The sequence below is a fragment of the Eptesicus fuscus genome, chromosome 18, assembly GCF_027574615.1.
Source record: "Eptesicus fuscus isolate TK198812 chromosome 18, DD_ASM_mEF_20220401, whole genome shotgun sequence".
Classification (NCBI taxonomy): domain Eukaryota; kingdom Metazoa; phylum Chordata; class Mammalia; order Chiroptera; family Vespertilionidae; genus Eptesicus; species Eptesicus fuscus.
The window spans coordinates 49,336,876-49,354,574 of record NC_072490.1 but is presented as its reverse complement, the minus strand read 5'-3'; the positions used below and the strand labels follow the sequence as shown (position 1 = coordinate 49,354,574).

General features: G+C 49.5%; 1 protein-coding gene across 2 annotated transcripts in view; it reads right to left on the bottom strand.

The window, feature by feature from the left end:
* Positions 1 to 17,699, bottom strand: part of PTPRG (protein tyrosine phosphatase receptor type G) — a 649,319-nt gene that overhangs the window by 101,356 nt on the left and 530,264 nt on the right. For both annotated transcript variants that reach the window (XM_008146280.3, XM_008146281.3), the window contains exon 8: positions 13,210 to 13,402. In XM_008146280.3, the coding sequence (XP_008144502.1) occupies positions 13,210 to 13,402 (193 nt within the window). The remainder of the gene's footprint in view (positions 1 to 13,209; positions 13,403 to 17,699) is intronic.

The following is a 17,699-nucleotide window of genomic DNA, read 5'->3' as shown; positions in this document are numbered from 1 at the left end:
CCACCTGACGACAGCTGCCTCTGGAATCCTGGGTGGAGGGCTGGGTCCCATGTACCCGAGGGCACTTCCCTCCTTTCACTTGAAGGTGCTGTGATTTCCTGCTGAAAGGGCCAAGTAGACGTCTCCCTCTCTCACTGAACACAGCATCCTCGCCACGTGATGCCTTTTAATTGCCAAGGCTCCCCACTGCCTTGAGGTAGTCTGAGCTACCGAGAGTCTGTGCCAGAGACTGGTGCAGGCTGGGCGGGCACATGCCGGCGCCCTGCACCGGAGCTGGGTTTTCTCTAGCTGAGTCTCCCATTTCCCACCACTGAGATGAGGTTATGGCCCGTTTCTCCTGAAGAAACACCTGGGACACTTAGGGCCCCACAGCTGCCCTCGGGAACTCGAGACTGTCACCTACACCCCACCCCAGATCGACGGCCTCAGGAGCTGTCTGTCCGCAATCCCCATGGCCATGGCGAGCGATCATCAGTGATCCGCACGGACGGGGTGGCCAGGCTTCATTAAACCACTGACGTTAGGTGATTATGAGACAGAGGCCAGGGTGCCCTCGTCTGTTTCTTATTTGGCTCTAAAATAATTTCTCTCTTAGAATTGGGTATCACTGAGGCCTGCTACCTAATACATTTAAAAAGAGCGTCCTGGGTCTTGCCTGACATTCGACTAATAAGCTTTGGCACCTGCCTCGGTTATCAGTTCTGGCTCAGGGAGGCCGCAGGATGAGCCTGATTGTTGGGAATCCAGCCGGGGTCTGACGCCTAGATGTGGCACCTGCCCCCCAATGGCCATGTGGTAAGGATGCCCTCAATGGTGTATATATAGCTCCAGGGTCTCCCTCACCTGGGAACTGGCGTCAAGCGGCTCCGCTTGGGCTTGGTGAAGAGGACCCAGAGGAAAATGGGGGGTGGGGGGGAGGCTGCCACTGCATGGACAGACCAGGCTATGCGCAGGCAGCGCCCCTCATGGGGACTCACATGTGCAGCATCTGGGCGGGACCGGCCACTCACCCTCCGGAATCAGGGTCCCTGTGCTCCGAGGAGCCTGGGCTCTGGCTGGCTGGAGTGCCCAGCTCTCAGTGGCTACCGCTCTCTTCTCTGAGAAGGGTCTCTCCTCCTCTCTCTCCCGGGAAGCCTCTGCAGGGGCCAGCTCGGGGGGAAGGATATTGCAGGCACCGTGCACGATAAAGAACCCCTGTTAGCACTTAGTGTCAGACATACAGACAGCGCTTTCGGAACACAGGCATAGATGGTAAACAAAACAGCCAAGACACTCATTCTGGTCCACGCCAGTGCTTGGGAATCACACGACCAGTCCGGAGAGGGCCCAAGAGTGATGTGGCAACCATGACAACCACTAGCTGTGCTGAGAAGAAAGGATGACTTGGGAGGACTCGATGCAGGCTTCCAATTTACAGATGGTCTTTGAATCTCAGGCCTCAGGGCTGATGAGGTGAGACAGTTTCTTTCTTTCTTTTTTTTCTTTTTTTTATCCTCACCCGAGGATATGTTCACTGATTTTCAGAGGGAGAGGAAGAGAGAGAGAAACATCGATGTGAGAGAGAAACATGGATCAGCTGCCTCCCGTATGTGCCCTGACAGGGATCGAATCCGCAACCTTTCAGTGTATGGGACGATGCTTGCTCAAACCAGCCGCTGGCCAGGGTGAGACTTTCTTGTGACAGGAGAAGGCCAGGGTTCTGTCCAAGTGACTGTCCCTGAAGGAAAACAACCTGGACCAGCGGGTGTCTGTGGAGTGAGCGGGAGAGGGGGGAGGACAGACTCGTCTCCCGCGGGGCTCCTCCTGCGATTCCCAGGAGACGCACACACACCTCGGGCCTCATGCCCCCTAGTTAGCGAGACGGGAAGTGAGTCACCGTGGGAAAGAGTGCTGGTGGCCTTGGTTCATTTCCAGACTGCTGCCCGGGAGCACCACGGCGCCCACACCAAGCCAATGCTATGGAAGATTCTTCTGGAGCAAAGAAAAGCTGAAGCCGTGGGAGGGTGGCTAAGTCGGCCTGGAAGATCAAACTGCCACACCTGCCTGGAGACAGAGGCTTAAGTAACCCTATCTAATAATAGACAAATATGCAAATTGACCATACCTGACACACCCACAAGCCACGGCCACAAGCCACGCCCACCATCCAATCAGAGCGAGTATGCAAATTAACCCAAACCAAGATGGCTACAGCCACAGAGAGCAAGGTTTCCTAGGTAACAGAGGAAGCCAAGCTTTCTGCCAGCTGTTGCAGGCCTAAGCCTCCACTCAAGCTACAAAGTTTCAATTATAGAAGGTAAACAAATTCAAACAAAAGGTGGCAGAATGGAGCTTGAGAGAGCAGGCCAGGGTTGCCACCGGCAACAGGGGAAGCAAAGCTTTCCGCACACCCTGGCCGGGCCCACCCGCTTAAGGCAACAAAGTTTCAATTATAACCCCAACACAAATGAATGGCTGCTGGCCTCGGAGGGAGCCCCAGGCTTGGCTCTGCTCCAGGCTACAAAGTTTCAATTATAGAAGGAAAATAAATTCCAGATACCAGGGCCTCAGCTTGCGTTGCCAGGGGGCGTGGCCGGCCTGCAAACCACCACAGGCCCCTCGCTCAGGCCGCCCCACACCCCAAGGGAACCCCACCCTGATCAGGGACACCCTTCAGGGCAAACCAGCTGGCCCCCACCCCTGTACCCAGGCCTCTATCCTATCTAATAAAAGAGTACTATGCAGATTGATCATCACTGCAACACACAATATTGCTGCCCCCATGTGGTCAAAGATCCTGCCCCCATGTGGACACAAGATGGCCACCACAAGATGGCCAGCAGGAGAGGGCAGTTGGGAGGCACCCGGCCTGCAAGGCAGGGCAGTTGGAAGTGATCAACCCTGCAGGAGAGGGCAGTTAGGGGTAACCAGGTCGGCAGAGGAGGGAAGTTGGGGGCAAACAGGCTGGCAGCAGCGTGGTTAGGGGGTGATCAGGCTGGCAGGCAGAAGTGGTTAGGGGCAATCAGGAAGGCAGGCAGGCAAGCAGTTGGGAGCCAGCAGTCCTGGATTGTGAGAGGGATCCCTGGGATCGGGCCTAAACGGGCGTCGGACATCCCTCAAGGGGCCCCAGATTGGAGAGGGTACAGGCTGGGCTGAGGGACAACCCCCCTCCGTGCACGAATTTCGTGCACCGGGCCTCTAGTTAGGTAATATTTATAGTGCGAAGACGACAGACGCCCTTGGCACCTGTTACAGATATCAGTGCAACGGCTCCCAGCCACGATCAGGGCTGCCGGGGGGTGGGGGGGGGGGGCGGCCTGCCTTGGCGCCTGCAGCTCTAAATGCCTCATCCTCACTGTGAGGAGGGCAGCGCGGTGCTCCCTGGGATGGAGAGGAACGCCCTCTCTCCATGGTTTTTGAGATGAACGCTCCCATCCAAGTGGCTTATGGTAAGAGGGAAGATGGCTTCCCCAGTCCTAGGAGCCTTTCCGGGAAGGGACGTGGAATCCTACTCCAAACGCCTGGCCAGCCTTTTCCCATGGGAGCACGCAGCCCGGCGAGATCCAATGCCCCACTCTGTCTCCTCTTGTGAAAGGAATCTTTTTACTCCTGGCCACGTGGCACATGTGGGTTAGCTCAGTCCATCTGTCCCCCCTTCCCTCCCTCCACACCTTCCTTCCTCCCTGCATTCATCCTTCCTTCCATCCATCCAATATTTACTGAGAAGCTAATAGTGAACACTGCACTGGCTTCCAACAAAAAAAGACAAAAAGACAGTCTCACCCCGCATGGAGCTTATGTGGTAATGGGAGAGCTAGATGTTAGGGACAATCACACACATGCATGTACATGAGTGCTGAAAGAGAAAAGCACTGGCGTTTAGACACAAGGGCTGGGCGAAGGCCGCCAGGAAACCTCCCTGGGACGGGACCCTGGAGCTGAGCTATGGAGGCTGAGGAGGGGCTGCTTAGGCACAGAGACGGGCAGGGCCTTCCAGGCAGAAGAAACAGCTGGTGGACTGAAGGGTTGGGTGCCAAGGCGAGTCAAGTGCAAGATGGGGCTGGGGAGGGAGACAGGGTGTGGAGGCCACATGGATGACTGTGGATTTCACTGGAAAGGTTTTAGCAATTTCCAACAACCTGGCTGTGCACTTCCACCAGGAAGAGAGCATGGTCCCCTGTTCTGAAAGTTATTCTCCAGTGACCATGTCACATGTAGCAGGTTGTTCTGAAACATACAAAGAAGCCACTGCTGACCTACAAACGAGAGAGTACAATTAGCCCTCGCTGGTGTTGGCTCAGTGGATTGAGCATCGGCCCTTGGACTGAGGGTTTGATTCTAGTCAAGGGCACGTACCTCAATGGTGGGTTCGATCTCTGGCCCTGGTTGGGAGGCAACCAATAGATGTGTCTCTCTCACACTGATGTTTCTCTGTGTGCGTCTCTCCCCCTCCCTTCCAATCTCTTTGAAAATCAATGGAAAAAATATCCTCGAGTGAGGATTAACAACAATAAAAAAGAAAGTACAATTATTTGCAGAGTACTTCCCATACCCCAGGCTCTATCATATATGTTCCCTACACTGATTCACTTAAAGGGCCACAAGCCAAGGAGGGAACTGTAATTATGATCTTCATTTACAGACAAGGAAACCAAGACTTAGATATTAACTAGGGCAAAAAAGACTTAAAAGTTAATGGTTGACTTGAGTCCAGGTATGCTTGACTACAAAATCTATATTCTTACCCAGTATCTTATATTGTCTCATCATTAATTCAACTCATTCACTCACTCATTTATTCATTCAATGAACAATGACTGTTCACCTACTATGCCCTAGGCCAGTGGTCAGCAAACTCATTAGTCAACAGAGCCAAATATCAACAGTACAACAGATTGAAATTTCTTTTGAGAGCCAAATTTTTAAAACTTAAACTTCTTCTAACGCCACTTCTTCAAAATAGACTCGCCCAGGCTGTGGTATTTTGTGGAAGAGCCACACTCAAGGGGCCAAAGAGCCGCATGTGGCTCGCGAGCCGCAGTTTGCCGACCACGGCCCTAGGCACTGTGTTATGCTCTGCTGAGTCATGGATGCACAAGGTCGTCAGCCTAGAAGGCCCCACGGCCGTGCACCGGCCCTCCCAGTGACTGAGCCTATGATAAGGCCTCAGTAGCCTGTGCCCTGAGCACCCAACATCGGTGCCAAAAGCACGCCAGGCAAATAAAGACCGATTCCTTTGAAGATACACTGGGCCTTTAGGAAGAGCACCCTCTCCCCACAAGCACACGTAGTTGTGAAGCTCCTTCGTGCGGGGAAGGAGGAGTCAACTGCTGTTGGAGCCACTGCTGAAGCCAGAACAAAGAGGCCGCCGCTGTGGGTTCATCGGAACCTGGCAGGCCCTGGAAGCTGAGCGGATGCTGCCTTTGCACAGGAGAGGATCTCGGCGCACATCGCAGCTCTGTCACTTCCTGGCTGAAAGGCTCTGGACAATCGCTTGCTCTCTCTGAGTCCCAGTCCCCGCATCTATTAAAGAGAAACAATAACACTGCATTCCTCTCTTTGCACCCCCACAACCTTCCATCCAAACTGTTAGAAACCTCAGAGGCTCTAGTCCAAAACCCATCCCTAAGGATCACTTCTACCTTCGCCAGGATCGCCGGCATCCAACCACTGGCATCCTGCCCGGAATATTTCTATCAGACTCCACCCCACGTCCTCTGCCAACACTCCTCACATCCCAGAGTGAGGGCTCACAAACCTGTTCAGATCATTCTGTAGTTCTGCTATGGACCCTCCCAAGGCCTCCCACTGCTGTAAGAATACCACCTTAGATCCTTAGCAAGGAAAGTCTTTCCCACCCTTTGCCCTCACTCGCCCACCTCTCCACGCTGCTTCCCATGCCCCAGGGCCTTTGCAAATGACCTCTCCCTCTAAGAACGTTGCAGGGCTGGCTCCCTGGCACCACCTGTCCTGTCCAGGGCAGATCCCTGGTCCCTTTCCCACGGCCTCCCCACTCCTATCACTCTTAGTACACCACCTGACGTCATCTCGCAACAACATGAAGTTCTTTCATTGGTTGACGTGTGCATTTCTTTCTCGCCACTAAAATGTCCTCTCAAGATGAGGAACTCCTCTCCCTCATTTCTAGTGCCATAGGAGATGCTCAACAAATACTTGGTAAATGGAAAGTGAGTTCTGCCCTGGCCAGCGTCATCCAGTACACCAAAAGGTTGCAGGTTTAATTCCCGGTCAGGGCACAAAACTAGGTTGTAGGTTCGATCCCCAGTCAGTCTCTCTGTCTCTCTGTCTATAAAGAAATAAAAATCAATAAACATATCTTCAGGTGAGAATTAGGAAATTTAAAAAAAGGAAACTGAGTCCTGCCAGAGGTTGTTTGGGGGAGTAAATGAAACACTAGCGCGAAGGAGGCTGGCACAGCATCAGGCACACGCACCCCTCCCACAGCCCGTTAGCTGCAGGTGCTTCGGGCACAGCCTGGAGTCGGGAACGGAGATGCCCAACAGCTGAAAAGAAACGCACTGGCTACAAACAGGAAGCCGAAGCAGTTAATGCTCCATGAGGTGTCTGTGGAATATCAACTTTATGCCAATCATCAAAGGCACCTTCCTTTATAAGGGGACATTTGTAACACTTCCAACAATAAAGATCTTAAAAAAGAAAAGTCTGCAATAGTTTAGAATGCACATTCTCTAGAATCCCGTTTTTCATAAGGAACATATCTCAAGGAATAAAACGATGTTCATAGTGCCAAATGCTGTTCAATTCAGAATAAACTGCTACGTATGGCTTGCATAAAAATAAAAATAAACAAAATAAGAAGAACATAAAATTATAGTAACTCACGGGATGTCCGAGCATGTACAAACGTTTGATGTAACACGGCATGACCTTCAAAACTGGGGGGGACCCAGAAGTGTGGACAGCCTTAAAACCAGCCCTACTTTCTGCCTTCCTTCCTGATCACTCCTAAGGGGAAAAGGTAACAGCTAAATGACCGTTATTTGTAAAAGGAGGAGGCATAAAACATGGCATCGGCGGCACTACCACGAGCTTCCCTGCACTTTTCCGTGTGAAAGTGTCTGCAAGGAGCGAGCCAACGCAGGGACGAGTTTTGGGCGGGCAGCTCCTCCCAAGGAATTAAGTGCCCCTATCAGAGCTTCTCTTAGTGAGGGCAAGTAACGCAAGCTCATTAGCACGAGGAGTGGAAATGATCAAACCGAAAATAGAACAACGTTAATATGTTCTCCCCAAACTGCAGACAACCTCGATTTCAATGTCCACGTCTGGAAAAGCAATTGCGGATTTACTGCTTCGTTAATTTGGGTGGAAGTGTAACGCTCGCTCTCAGTGTGTGCCGACTGGGAGCAGGCTAGACCCTCAGCATTCTCACACTGCTGCTAACCAAAACACGAACCGGAAGTGTGGCTAAAAAAGGGATGCCTCCATCGACAGAAGCAAAGACCATTTTCCCAAAAGCGCGGCACTGGCTTAGGAGAACGGGGGTCCACAGGCAGCCCAGTGCCCCCGCCACTTCCTCTGCTTTCATTACGTCATTCGGTGTCACTTGAATTAATTCATCCAATCAATTTATCACATCAAGTGGTTTTGATCCCACTGTGATTCGAACAGGCTTCATTAAATTAATAAACCATATGTTTCATGTTGTTGGGAGGAAAGCTATTTCTCTCTGTTCGCTGTTCCAAGCGTCTTCACAATGGGCAGTACTCGGCACTTAATCACCAAATGCTCTTCCGTGTGCCCCGGGTGTGTTGCAGAATAACAGAAATGACAGCCCATTAAATCCTAAAGTCTGCCCACGTTATTTACCGATACAGGGCAGGCTGGCCAACTCCATGGCCCTTAAACAAGCCTAAATACTGTTTCCATTTACTGGAACGAAAGCTTTAGACGTTTTTTGGGTGACATCCATTAGAAGTCCTTCTTCGGCAAGAATACAATGTTAAGATGACTTTGCCCCCTTGTCTTTGGTGTCTCACACGACCAATGTGTCTCATTCTTGGCATCAAAAGGCTTGATTCCGCTTTCTCTATTCCAGTACATCCAATCACCCTGACAGAGGGCAGGACGGGCGCGTAAGCGCAGGCAGTCCCCCCAGGCTGCTCAGTGCACACGAACTGAACATCGCAGCAGGGGAACGAGGAGGTGGGTGCTGTACTCGGCCTGCTGCGGCTCTGCTTACACTTCTGGTGGCAAAGGTGACCAGGTGCTAAGGCGAACTGCTGGGTGGTTGGTTACCAAGTTAACATTAGTCCTAGGGTCTTGTAGGGGGATGGAAGAATAAAACCAACCGATGGGCACTCACAGTCACAGCTACTATCATCTTCAAGAAAATGGTTACTTTAAAGCAAATTTAAAGCCATCCATTAGAGCAGGGGTCACTAAACTGTGGTTCCCAAGCCAAATCCAGCCTGTCACCTATTTTTTGTAAGTTAAGGTGTTTTTTTTTAAAAAAAATAAAAAAAATATATATATATAAATATATATATTGTTATTGATTTCAGAGAGTAAGGGAGAGGAAGAGATAGATAGAAACATCAATGATGAGAGAGAATCATTCATCGTCTGCCTCCTGCACGCCCCTTACTGGGGATGGAGCCCACAACCCGAATATGTGCCCTTGACCGGAATCGAACCCGGGACCCTTCAGTCCACTGGCCAATGCTCTATCCACTGAACCAAATCAGCCAGGGCACAGTTAAGTTTTTTATTTCTACATCCAGCCGTTTTTATATACTGACGCTGGCTGCCTTCATGCTGCAGCGGCAGAACTAAGTAGTTGCAACAGAGACCACAGGACCCACTGTCTGGTACTCAGACAAAGACGTTCACTGACTCTTGTCCTATGTGATTAGTTGATTTTTCTTTCTTCTGTGACAATAGCCCAATAAAAGCATAGCTCCATGCTCAACATCATGGCTCTCCCAGGCACTGAGAGCTTCCCCGTAATGACCAGATAGAGACTGTCAATCAGACAGGATCGGTTCCTTTTGAATTACCTGAAAATTACAAAATACCATCCTTCTCTCTTTGAAATCTTTTTTTTTTTTTTTTTTTTTTGCGCAGAAGATTGAAGAGAAGGAACTCTTCCTGTCTTGGCTATTTATTCTCTAAAGTCAACAATCTCAGTCCTCCCCCTGCCTGGTGATGCCAGCACCTGCGGGTGGCCTTTGGCCTGTGTTGCCCTGGAACCGAGTCTTCTGGGGCGGAAGGAAGCAGAAACATTGGGCACGGGGACCATGGTTCCATGGTATGTGCACTGAATAGCAAATAGGACATCATGAGTCATTAGGGCAGTGCAAATCAAAACCCCAAAGAGAGACTACTCCCCCTCCTGTAGGATGGCAAAATGAGAGGTGGAAGATCTGGTGAGGATGTGGAGAAGTCAGAGCCTCCTGCACTGCTGATGGGAAAGGCAGCAGGGGCAGCCACTTGGGACAGTTTGTCAGTTCTTCAAAACAGTAAGCACAGAGTATGACTCAGCAACTCTACTCCTGGGTTATATCCAGGAGAATAACTGTGTCCTTACAAAAACTTAAATATGAATGCTCCGAACAGCACTGTTCATAATGGCCAAGAAGTGGAAAAAACTCAAATGTCTATCGATTGATAAATGGATAAAAAATGTGGCATATCTATACAATGGTACAGTATTTAGTAGTAAAATGAAATGCAATTCTGATACGTGCTTGAATATGGGCGAACCTTGAAAATATGATGCTAAGTGAAGTAGGCTCGAGAAGAAAAAGCCATATATTGCATGATTTCATTTATATGAATGACCCAGAATAGCCGAGTCCAGACAGACAGAAAGCACAATAGTGGTTGGCTGGGGCTGGGGAACTTGAGGGGAGGCGGGGAAAAGGAGAGGATGGAGAACAGGAGTGACAGCTGGTGGGCACGGGGTTTCTTCATGAGGTGATGAAAATGTTCTGAAAGCAGATAGAGTTGTGATGACTGGATGACTGTACAACTTTGTGAAAATACTAAAAACCAATGAAGTGTACACTTAAAAAGAATGAACTTTATGGTATGTGGATTAAATCTCAATAAAGCTGTTATTAAAAATATAAAACAAATAGACTATTAGCAATAAAAAGCAATAAGCTACGATACATGCATATACATCCTGGATAAATCTTAAGCTCCTAACACCAAGGGAAAGATGAAGCACATCAGCGGTGGCTGGAAGAGACCACAGGAGGAAGAATTGGCTGCACGTGGACATGACGATCTTTCTGGGGCGATAAAAATGGCTGTAAAGCTATAAATTTGCTAAAAATTATTGACTTGTTCAATTGCTAAATTTTATGGTATGTAGATTATGCCTTAAAAATAAAAGACACCCAAAAGCTGTAAAACAGGAACTTCATACACTGTTGGCACATACAATCCCTTTGGGGAACTGTCTGGCCATAAGTAACCAAACCGGAACATGTATGTGTACGCTGAGTGCAGCCTTTACTCCTGGGTGCATATCCTGCAGAGATGTGTCCATACCCTCATTACAAAACATGTTCAAGAATTTTCATAATCACCAAAGTGCAGGAATAATCCATACACCCATGTCTATTGAAAAAGAGAAATAAGTCAGGTACAGTCACACTATGAATTCAGCAATAAGAAAGAACAAACTAGAACTGCATGTGACAGCATAGATGACACTCAAAACCAGAAGAGCACAAGGGGCGAGACACAAAAAGGTCACCTGCATGGCTGTTGCCATGAAACCGACCAGCAGGAAAGGCTAGCTGACGGCCATGGCTGCCCTTGGGCACAGTCCATGACCAGGAACAAGAGGCGCGGGTGCTCCTGGGAAGCTGGTGGTGTGAGCTTCTGGATCTGGGTGTTTGTGACTCAAGTGCATCCAGTTTGTGAAAACTCATCAAGCTGTCCACGTATTATATGCGGGTTTTTCTGTGTGTTAACACTGATACTCTGTTTAAAAAGATGTAGGGTCCTAGCCATTTTGGCTCATTGGATAGAGTGTTGGCCTGCAGACCAAAGAGTCCTGGGTTCGATTCCAGTCAAGGGTGTGTACTTCGGTTGCAGGCTCCTCACTGGCCTGGGCCATGGTTGGGGTTCGTGCAGGAGGCAACCAATCGATGTGTTTCTCTTACATTGATATTTCTCTGTCTTTCTCTCTCCCACTCTCTCTAAAAATCAATGGGAAGCCCTAACCGGTTTGGCTCAGTGGACAGAGTGTCGGCCTGCGGACTGAAAGGTCAAGGGCATGTACCTTGGTTGCGGGCACATCCCCTGTAGGAGGTGTGCGGGAGGCAGCTGATCAATGTTTCTCTCTCATCGATGTTTCTAACTCTCTATTCCTCTCCCTTCCTCTCTGTTAAAAATCAATAAAATATATTAAAAACATTATTTGTTTTTTAAAAAAAGAAAAAACTGTTAAAAACATGGGAACATTAAAAAAAATCAATGGAAAAATATCCTTGGGTAAGGATTAAAAAAGAAGATATAGGACTGCACCTACATCTCTCTCTGCTTCTCGAAAGATCACCAACATCTCATCTTCACATTCACACACCTTAGGAGTCAGCAATGGACACTGTGATAATTGCCACCAACCTGCAGAATGAAGAACTGGCCCTTACATGGAGGGACGGGTCCAGGGCTCCGCTCAAATTCAGCGGAAGTCCTTTCAGCGGAGGCTCTTGCCCGCTTCGACAATTTAGTGCAAGGGGAAACCTCGATCTCCACTTCCTGGGCATGAAGGGCCATGCATTCTCTTTGCACGGCTGACAAACGTCGCATCCTCAGCCCGTTTTTAAGGAAAGGACTTTGCAACTGTCACATCCTTAGCAGCTCCGAGCTCCCAGATCCGGAGCTCCCTTGGGATATAAATTCCTCACCCCCCACTCGTCCTCCACATTCACGTCTCACAAGACAGTCAGCCTCCACGAGCTATTTCCCAAGCCAGTTCCCTCGGGAGAAAGCGCTGGAGTTCAGTGGTTTTCTTTTATTTTTAGCTTGGTGGAAAAAAAAATGAGCCCGCGTGGTTTTCTATGGCGGCCCAGCTGAAGGTATTTTAAGGTTTGTGTGCTTCTTAGCTCTCCCATTGTTCCAAGCTGACAAATGATGCCCTTGACGAGGTGTCAGCCCCGTATGACCGTCATCTCCAGCGGTTCTTGACAGAACCTGGCCAGACCAGCTCCTCCTCACCATCCCCACACAAACCAGACAGGAGGGAGAGGGTCACACTCTTAAACATCCTCGCCTCTCCTTTTAGCTCCCTTTCAAGCTACGTGCCTGGAAAATGGGCTCATTCTGACCATCAAAGTGCGAGACAATGCGGTTATTTGTGGACGGAATCTCAGCCCCCCTGTTCCCACAAAGGCCGTGGGCCACTAGCCAGGCCCCCTTCTCTGGGGGTGGGGGCACGCGTGTCAAACTTCTCCATGTAACTCCCCGCACTGACGATCCAAGCTCACCCTGCGTTACCCAAGTTCACAGTTTTGAAGAAGGAGCGCACTGTTATTCCTTCCTCCCTTCCAGGCACTCGGGCTGTGATCAGCCTTACTCCGCTAAGCGTTTCCCAGTCTCTGAGCCACCATTACGACAAGTCACAGAGCGGGGAGGGCGGGCTGCCAGGGTAGAGTCGACTTTCTCGTTTCCTGGGAGAGAAACTCATGCTCATGTCACACTGAGAAAGCAGAAAGGGAAAAGATTCGACGGCTGATAATTACGAACTTAGGTTTATCGGACACAGACACTAAACTGCGAAGTGCTAGTTTCAAAAGGCCAGGTGGTGCCTAGAGGGGCAGAGCCGCCTGGAGTCCTGGCCTGGGCTGCACGTTGGTAAGGACGCTGCAGACAGGGGTCCTGGGAGCAAGTCCAGGCCCCGAGACAAACTCCTGATCCCGACAGGGAAACAGGGACAGAGTAAGACACCCCAACGCTTTCTTTAGACATGACCGGACTGGTGCTGATGTCGCGAGGTACAGAATCCGAGAGAAGGACTACTATATTCCTAGTCAAAGGGCAGTTTTGAACACATCTAGTTACCTGAAGCTATTCCCACACCTGTTTCTCCTAAGCAATGACCCGGTCCCTCCAGCAGAGAGGCATACTCTTAACACCAAATCCCAGGTCTGGGCTGGTTTTGAACTCCTTTTCATTTGAAGTAGTTGAGGATCAGGAATCTCCCCGGGGCAAGGGCACTTTGCCCGAAGGTACCTTTAGAGGCCTCCGTCCCCAGCGGGTTATCGAGGAAGTCTGTCATGTCATGGTTCCAGGCGTCGCGGACGGCGGACTTGGACACCACCCTGCCGTTCAGACCCTGCTGTGGTCGGAAGTTATTTCTCAGATACTCCACTGACTTCACGTGGTCTTGCTGCTCCGTGGTGAAGATAGAATAGAAAGCCTCGAGCTGCACCGGAGAGGGGAGGAAAAAAAGAACATCGGTTAGAAAAGCTCCGTGGTCCAAAGCGGGTGGGGGTGACAAGAACACAATGATGATAGGCCAAGCCTGACACACTCGAGGGACACAGGCTCTGGCTCATCGGGCTGAGGCTTCGGTCCCACCAACTAACCAGGAAAACCCTTCATCGGAGGGTGTAGAGAACTCTTAGTCCATGTCTCAGAGTCCCACGTTTTCTGCAGCCCTGGTCCCCGGCCACGGCCTTCAATATTATGGGAACATTGAGTTTTGGTGAAACCGGGAGGCTCTGGAGCCAGACTGCTTGGGTGGGAATTCTAGCTCCATGGCTCCACCACTCTGTGACGCCGAGAAAGATGCTCAACTTCTCTGAGCCTCAAAATTTCCTCAATAAAGTGGCGATAATTACAGCAGCATCCTCATCCACGTGACAGGGTTCAAGTTCACATCAAATGAGATCATCCATGTACAGTGCCAGGTTCCTGGCACATAGGCCTCAATAAATGTCAATGATCTAATTCGTCCTAAGCTTCTCCTTATATCCGGGGGATCCAGGGCATCCGAGTCGCTAAGTCACAATGATGCTAAGTGCATGGCTTGCCAGTTAAACTGCCCTCCGAGGTCAGCAGTCACCAGGCGGGCCAGCACAGTCAGATATTCAAGCTTTCTGCACCTCAAGTTTCCTCATCTGTAAAACAGACACAATACTAGCATCTATCTTACCAGGTGATGGAAAAGATTAAAATCGATGTTAATCACTTAGCCCCCGGAGAGCCCTCAGTCAAGATCCGCAGCTATCATCATTACTAACATTATTAAGGAACATTTCCCATAAGACTGCTGACCAAACTTTGATGGGAAAGCAAAGGGAAAAAAAAACCACTCTGAACTCCAGGATCCTATTTCTATGACAAAAAGCATCCCCACTGGCCCTCAGCATTCCACTCATGGAAGCAGGTCGCAGGAAGGGCAGGGGTTGGGTGGCAGAGGTTAGCTCCCAACGGGCCACGGAGCTATTCTTGTCACCAAAGAAATGGACCGTAGCCAAACATCACCAGCCACCGAAAATACTAACTCCTTGATGTGGGGGAAGGAATGGGGTGAAGAAGAGAGAAATCGAACCAACTCTTCCTGGCCCACCTGGCCCCTTGAATGCCGTCAGAACGCTGTCTGCAGGAGAGCCCAGGTGTGATGGGGTAGACGATGCCTCCCTGGCACACAGAGTGGCTGCCCGCGGCCTCGGGGCCAGGAGGTGGCTACCACCAGTGCATAAACAAACAAGAGAATTACCACCTCGGTTTCCGGATGGTCATACTGAAGCCCGGAACTAACCCCAGTGTTTCTCAAACAGCCTCGCAGAAGTAGGCCGAGAATAGCCTGCTTCCTTCTGAAACTCCCTCTCTTTGCATCAGAAAGTAATGAATACGTAAGTGCAGTACAGAGTGATTTTAGCCAAGAATCATTCAAGTATATGGGTTCACCTATCATGCCACCTTCCCTCCAATTCTGCAAATGTGAAGTGATAATAAACCGTGAAACCTCTCTGCTTTTTCATCAAAGTAATAGAACCAGACGGGCTCTCAACCAGCCTCAACGTAAAAGTAGCACATTATTCTCGAGTTACTCCAATTCTCTGCTATTCACACAGCGTCTCCTCTAACAACTCCCAGCGTTGCCAGGCAGAATGTGCCTCCCCTCCCCCCAACCCTCCCTTCAGATGTTCCTTCTGTGTTTATAGTGAAGGGAGAGAGGCAATCAAAGATCAGATGGCTTACTCTGTCCAAATGTGACCCTCTCAGATGCAAGATGACGGGAGGTGCTGGAAAGAAAATCCCCAGGCACGGTACACCCACGTCGGGACGACCAAAATCCGGACTGAATGCACCCCAAAATGAGAGAAGGTTTCAGATTTTCTTAGAGAAAATAGCTTCTTAAAATTACATAAAGGGAAGTAAAGACCCTCTTGGAGACAGTCTAGGGAAAGACTAACCAAAATGATTAAAGGGACGGAGAGTAAGTCCTGTGTCAAAGGTCAGAGGAAGTGGGATAGTGTAGCCTGCAGAACCGGGAATAAGGAGGAATTTGATTAAAGGCCCTTGAATGTGGAAGATGCTGACCAGCTCTTCTCCGTGGCCAGAGAAGGCCGAATAAGAGGGAATTGGTTTAAATTACAGCCTTAGAGATGCGAGTTGAATAGAGGAAGGAATTCCTTAACTTTCAGAGTGATTTTCAAAGAAAATAGACTGGGCGGCCATACATAGCACATTAGACCGGAAATTTTCTGGAAAAGACAGCCATCTGTCCTGAAATAGTGTAATCATCGAGATGCCAGGACAGGATGGCCTGCGAGATGTCTCAGCAATTCGATCTGAGGTGTGTTCCTTCTCTAGAATAGTTGCTTCTTTCACAAGACAGCATTTAGTTCTCCTAAAAAGTTTATTTCTGATGCCTCAGGAAAGAATATGTCATAGAACTATGAAAACAGGCAGGTTCTGAACTTAACACAAAAATGCTTTTGCTTAAATTGCTTCTCACAGCTTAATGGCATGCTATGGCTTAAAAGCTCGGCCACTTCCTTGTCATTAACTCAACTTGCCCTAAGATTTCAAAGGCAGGATGCGATGGTTCTCGCAGAGTGAACTACTGACCTGAACGATATTATATTGTCAACTGGATCACACCTTCGCTCCACGGTCACACAAAAGACTTAGCAGACTCAGCCACGGTCCTTCGGTAGGTGGGCAGCGTTCAGGAAAACCCTCTCATTCCTGTACGGTGAGTGAAAACTGCAGTGGCCTCTCGTTGGTAACTGGCACGCCTGAGTAGGGACTGGAAACCCGCCCCTGGTCCCTGGGTTGGCGAGGGGAGCCCGTATTTTCCACTCTGGCAGGGAAGCAGCGACCATCTGGGCCAGAAACCTGCTGAAACAGTGCCTCCGCCTGACCAGCAGTTTCGCTTTCTGAGGTTTCAGTTACTTGTGGTCAACTGCAGTCTGAAAACCCGAAATAAAAAATCCCAGAAGTAAACAATTTGTGAGTTTTGACTTGTGTATATTCTGAGTTGTGGGATGAAATCATGTGGCACCCTGCTGTCCAGCTCGGGGCACGAGTCATCCCTTTGTCCGCGTCTCCACGCTGCATACAGAGCTGCCCTTTGTTCACGTCACCCTTACTTTACTTAATAATGGCCCTAAGCACAGGAGGAGCGATGCTGGCAACTCAGACATGCCAAAGAGAGGCCGTAAAGTGCATCCTTTATGTGAAAGGTATGCATAGATAGAAAAAAACACACCATAGTGTATGTAGGGTTTGGTGCTATCCGCGGCCTTAGGCACCCACCGGGGTCTTGGAGCATACCCCCGCAGGTAAGGGGCGACTGCTGTATGTCACCACACAGATGCTTCAGGTTTTCCCTGGTCCGTATTACCCTTAGAAACATACTCACTCACTAAAGGTGCAAGTGACCACCACCTGGGCCTCCACTGCAGTTTTTGATTCCCAGGGATGCCATCTACAGAGACTGTAATGAGAGGGTGCCGACTGGGGGTGTGCAACACAGCAGCCCCGCATAAGGCTGGGGCCACAGCGCAAACTATACAAAGCCGTGTTTCAAGTCTTCTAGACCCAGTCAGCAGCCACCCGATGGTCCTTGTAGCATGCACAGGAGATCATATTACCCGACCAGTGCTTCTCAGCCACCTCCCATTCGCACTGTGGGGCCCTAAGGATCTGGCCTGACTCTAATCTCCAACCGCAAAACTCCTACTATGCTGCCTGGGTTCGAAACCCTGTTTGTAACCCCTACTTGCTAATGGGTGACCCTGGTCCAAGTATGTGGTGTTTCTGAGCTTCAGTTCTCTTACTTGGATAATGGAGACAACATCATGACCTACCTGGTGGTTTTGGCACAATTCCTGGCTCACAGTAGATACTAAATAACTATTATCACTGCTATGATTACTATTATTACTGCTTTATGGGAATGTGGTCATCATGATTGTACTCTAAGCTCCCAACAACCTAGTGCCATCTGCTTCTCCCTTCTCTTCCTCTTTATCAGGTGTGGCCGTCACACCCATTATGTGACATGTACTAGTACTTGGTTACTAGTACTTTACAATCACTATTTTGGTGCTTAACTTATTTTTAGTTTAATTAACATTAAAGTGACGTTATTAATAGCATTATGACATCATTAACACTAGCCTCTTATACTTGTTGAGTGTTTATTACGAGCAAGGCTTTGTGCTAAGCGGGTCATGTGCTTTCTCTTCTTTACTCCTCACAGA